The sequence below is a fragment of the Sprattus sprattus genome, assembly GCF_963457725.1.
Source record: "Sprattus sprattus genome assembly, chromosome: 15".
Taxonomy (NCBI): domain Eukaryota; kingdom Metazoa; phylum Chordata; class Actinopteri; order Clupeiformes; family Clupeidae; genus Sprattus; species Sprattus sprattus.
This window is the reverse complement of record NC_137913.1, coordinates 14058958-14063957: the sequence shown is the minus strand read 5'-3', so window position 1 is coordinate 14063957 and position 5000 is coordinate 14058958. Positions and strand designations below refer to the sequence as shown.

The 5000-nt window shown below is 43.5% G+C and overlaps 1 protein-coding gene across 1 annotated transcript in view; it reads left to right on the top strand.

The window, feature by feature from the left end:
- The window catches only part of acsl2 (acyl-CoA synthetase long chain family member 2), a gene marked incomplete at both ends in the record, with an annotated part of 12891 nt that overhangs the window by 1470 nt on the left and 6421 nt on the right, over positions 1 to 5000 (top strand). The window contains 8 exons of the mRNA XM_080852099.1: positions 462 to 526; positions 1146 to 1247; positions 1783 to 1882; positions 2007 to 2185; positions 2572 to 2604; positions 3161 to 3212; positions 4155 to 4228; positions 4871 to 4948. Coding sequence (XP_080708225.1) covers positions 462 to 526; positions 1146 to 1247; positions 1783 to 1882; positions 2007 to 2185; positions 2572 to 2604; positions 3161 to 3212; positions 4155 to 4228; positions 4871 to 4948 — 683 coding nt within the window. The remainder of the gene's footprint in view (positions 1 to 461; positions 527 to 1145; positions 1248 to 1782; positions 1883 to 2006; positions 2186 to 2571; positions 2605 to 3160; positions 3213 to 4154; positions 4229 to 4870; positions 4949 to 5000) is intronic.

The window sequence follows — 5000 nt, the reverse complement described above, 5'->3', positions numbered from 1 at the left end:
AATGCAACGGTGGAGAAATCCCTAACCAACTGAATAATTGGTGCTCCTTGTTGGCATAGCTGTTTTACAGTGGAATACTAAAATAAAATTCCACATTAGCTTAGATTTCTAAATGAACACTAATCTCCCTGCACATTTCAATGAATTGTAACGCAGCAGAGCCACATATAGCCACCTTAATAAATAATATACATTGCTTCTCACAGCACAGTCTGAATTTTAGTGCGCACTCCCACATCCAGAAGAATCACAATGCCAGATGACTTTGACCTCCTGGTATGCTACTATATACTGTAAGAAAGATCTGTAAAGATATGCTAGATTCAGTACAGTGAGACATTTAAGTCCTGCGGAGTACACAAGGGGTCGAGACCTGAACATGAGTCCACACGAGTGTATTTTTTTCTTACATGGTTCTTCAGCATGAATAATCTGACTGATGTATTTTTTATGTTGCTCAGGGGATGGACCTTGCCTCGGCTTCAGGAAACCTGGGCAGCCATATGAGTGGATCTCTTATACTGAGGTGAGACAGCTGTCCTGTCAAATATAGAGGAATTGAACACAGCAGAGCTCTACGAAAGTGCGCTACTGCTAGAGCTTTTGATGTGGATCAGGGTTTGCTAGAGCTGTTAGTTCAGGGTGTTTTGCTGATGGATTTGCATAAAATGGGGATCTGTGGTATGGTTCACCTGAACTCCACTGTGGCTCCTTATTTGGTGTGAAAGCTATACAATCTATAACCAGGATGTAAACGTAGACTGCTGATGGATCCAATTTTTCCCACATCACTATTAAAAGTGTAATGATTTATTAAAATGCAATTTTCTAAAACACTGACAGTCTTACAAATAGTGAATATAGATGTCAGCTATGTGGCAATCCATGTTTATGCTGGGTATGCATGTATGCTCTGCAAGCAAAGCTGCAAATTCATTTCGCATTGCCGCATGTCTCCGCAAAAACCTCCTTATCCGAGCAGCTTGTACCACTTATATTTGAAGTCAGCATCAAACCAGTGATTGTATAATGAGGTGTATAGCGATATCTCTGTGGTGGGCTCCAGACTGGTCTGCAGTCTGACCCTGTCAGACGACTCTGTCTATGATGTCACTGACATGGGGTCTCTCTGCCCTGCGGCGCAGGTGGCAGAGCGGGCGCAGGTGCTGGGCTCTGGGCTGCTGGCCAAAGGCTGCCAGCCCAACCCCAAGCAGTTTGTGGGCATCTTTGCACAGAACAGACCTGAGGTAAACATGCCTTACACACACACCCACACACACACACCCACACACCCACACCCACACCCCCACCACCACCCCCACCCCCACCCCCACACCCACACCCACACCCACACCCACACACACACCCACACACACCCACACCCACACACACACACACACACACACACACACAAACATACGCATATATTTCTGTCTTCCTCTTTATCTGATGATCTGTGTGTATAAGTGTTGGTGTATAAGTGTTGAATTGGTTAATTTCAGGCCTTCAGGTTTCATTGCAGATGTATGTTTGAGTACCTTGCCTTGTATATGTTGGCTAATCTCACTATTGCAATATGAAAGGGACAGAATGACATCCATGATGGCGTAACCAAAGCAAAGCCAGAGTATTCTTGTCTTGCTCATAACTGAATAATGTGGGAGGCAACGTAGCTTGTGAAAAATTGTAGATATTAATTGCAGGGCCAATACAAATTGAATCCGATTTAGTGGCGCAGGTCATACCTAACAGTGGTATTCTGTCTCCCTCTGCTGGCTGCAGTGGGTTATTGCAGAGTTGGCATGCTACACCTACTCTATGGCAGTGGTGCCACTCTATGACACTCTCGGAGTGGAGGCGATGGTGCACATTCTTGATTTAGGTGAGTGAAAATAATTTTGTTTAGTCAGCAATGTTTGAGAATGCTTTAAGCACCTGTATGGAAAACCCAGTTAAGATACTAAATATCTTTATTTTTAAAAAGAAATCTTTGCCATTTTTCACAGCTGAGATCACCGTGGTGTTGTGTGACAAAGAGGAGAAGGCGATGGCTCTGTTAACCAATAAGGAGAAGGGTCTGACTCCCACACTCAACTGCCTGGTACTCTTTAATGATTACAGCGACGCCCTGGTGGAGAGGGCACAGAAGAACGACGTGGAGATCTTACCGCTGGAGCAGCTCATGGTGCGTGACAGTGGTCACATGGTTATGACCTCCTATGACATAGTTAATAAACGCAAATCATATTGAACATGTGGTTACATAAATATACCTATGTTTGTCGTTAGTCTGAAGAATTTAGTGTTTCTGTGACACTTAAGTAACACAGTAAGCCAGCCTCAGTTCAAAAGGACCATTTAGGTCCACTGTGCTCTTCCACTGCTGTTCTCCTGGTAAATAGCGTTTGGCCTTTGAGTTTTTAACCTAATTACAAAGTACTGAAAGGAAGTCTGTACTCCAAAAGCCTTGTAATATCGTTTTCTTATTTTCTTTTCAGCAGCAACCTAGTTAAAGTGAACAAGATTCTCAATGTGTCTTTGTTTAACGACATGCTTTTTTTTTTTTTACAGAATTTAGGACGACAGAATCTTCAAGCTCCAATGGTGAGTTCCCAATATAAGTTTGAGAAAAAAAACAAGCAATCTGCCCTTCAGAAATGATCTTAATGCTTCCTGGCACATAAAAGATGAGCTGACTCTTTGCACATGTACACTGGGCAGATTGAACTGAACAGTAGAACATTTTGTTGAGAACTCTGAGCAGTGCAATTACATACTCATCCCTCTAAGTGGCTATCTGTCCAGCAGAGAAGTGTCTCAGATTCTCTCTAACGACGCAAACCCAGCAGAGGCTGGCAAAATAATGTCCAATCATGCAGTTGAGTCTTACAGTTCAGTCACACAATCTTACTAATTGAAACCGCGTCGAGCGTGATGCTCGGGTGGTGTAGGATGCGTGAAAAGATGAAAGCTAAGTGGTAGTAGATGCCGCCAGCCGAACTCCTTTAAATCCACTTCCCTGATTGTGAAGTGGTTATTGCAGCTTAACGCTAGCTGGTGGCATGTCTGTCTGTCGCAGCGGTCTTTAACGATGACACTCGGTTTATTTTCCAGTAATTGCCAGTGGTCACTGATGGTCTGTCATGTTTATTCCTTTCAGCCTCCCCAACCCCAGGACCTGGCTGTGGTTTGTTTTACCAGCGGCACCACAGGTCAGAGATATTACACACACAGACACACTCCCAACACACCAGAGAGCAGAGATATTACACACACAGACACACTCCCAACACACCAGAGAGCAGAGATATTACACACACAGACACACTCCCAACACACCAGAGAGCAGAGATATTACACACACAGACACACTCCCAACACACCAGAGAGCAGAGATATTACACACACAGACACACTCCCAACACACCAGAGAGCAGAGATATTACACACACAGCCACACTCTCAACACACCAGAAGCAGAGATATTACACACAGAGCCACACTGCCAACACAAAGAAAGTGTCTCTAGAGTTGTCCCCATAAAGAAACCATGTTCTATTTTCAAAACAAGATTTGGAGTGTAAGTTTTTGCTGCCATCTTTTTAGTACAATTCAGAACAACAGAATACTCATCCAGAAAATGGTTCTGTCCTGAAATAATCTTTTCCTAACAAAGGACAGAGTCAGAGCTAAGAGGTGGTCATGGTCGTTAGGTTTCCAAAACTGCTCTGCGGAGAATCCTTCAGTAGGATCCTTGTATGGGAACAGTGTGAGGCACCTAGCCATTTTTTATTCTTCAGGAAGTGACCATTTTTGTCAAAAGGCCTCAGAATACTGACCTGAAGATGGCGTACGGGGAAGCATTAGTGAGCTAGTGCTCAGAAATCCCACCATCACAGCCCCCACGGGCAGAGGACCCCATACACCCATGACATTCAAATGTTGGCCTGATGACAGTTTTCAAAACATTCCCGAAAGAGAGTAGAGAGTACCAAATCTGAATGCAAGTAGCAGATTAAGTGGTTGGATCTGTAGATACTCTTTGGTTGTGGTTCTGTTTCTGGTCTGGTTCTGTTCATGGTTCACCTGTGGTTGGCAGAGGGGGAGTTCACCTGTCCCGTTCGCCCACCCAACCCTCTCCATTGTGCTTCCAGGAAAGCCTAAGGGAGCCATGATCACACATGGCAATATAGCCTCCAATACGTCCTCAGTCATCAAGATCCTGGAGGTCAGTCAAGCCCTCTTCAACAAACACACACACACACACACACACACACACACACACACACACACACACACACACACACACAGTACTGTGCAAAGGATTTAGGCACATTTGAAGTAAAGTTAAGTAAGGATGCTTTCAAAATGCCATGACTAGTTTTTACTTACCAATTAACAACATACAAATGCAGCAAATAGCAGATGACTTTTGACACACTAATGCAGAAGATAGAAAATAACTAAATAAACAAAGCAAATGCCTAAAACCTTTGCACAATACTGTACACACACACACACACACACACACACACACACACTTATATAATGTATATATGTATACATACAAATACACACACACTTACACAGACTTAAGTAATTTTCTTCTCGTTAATTCTGTCACTTTGTCTGTTCTTATCCCCCTCTGTCTCTCCTTCACTTGGTGCATGTTCATAAGGATAGATGAGACACTTAATTGCCCTTTGGAAATGACAAATGGCCACTTATACACTCTCCTGGGAAGATGTATAGCATGGCTAATTACTTTAGCAAGTGCTGAATTGTTTATCTAATTGCCCATTGAAAATCTCCTCCCTGCAACATTTCATGACCTTCTTTGTTCAATTGGTTTCTCCCCACCTTCTCACAGGGCTACTTTGTGATTCGTCAAGATGACGTGTCAATCTCCTACCTACCCCTGGCTCATATGTTCGAGCGCATGATTCAGGTGAACACAGTGACCTCTAATGTTCTAAAACTTTTTCAGTGCGTTTTTAATC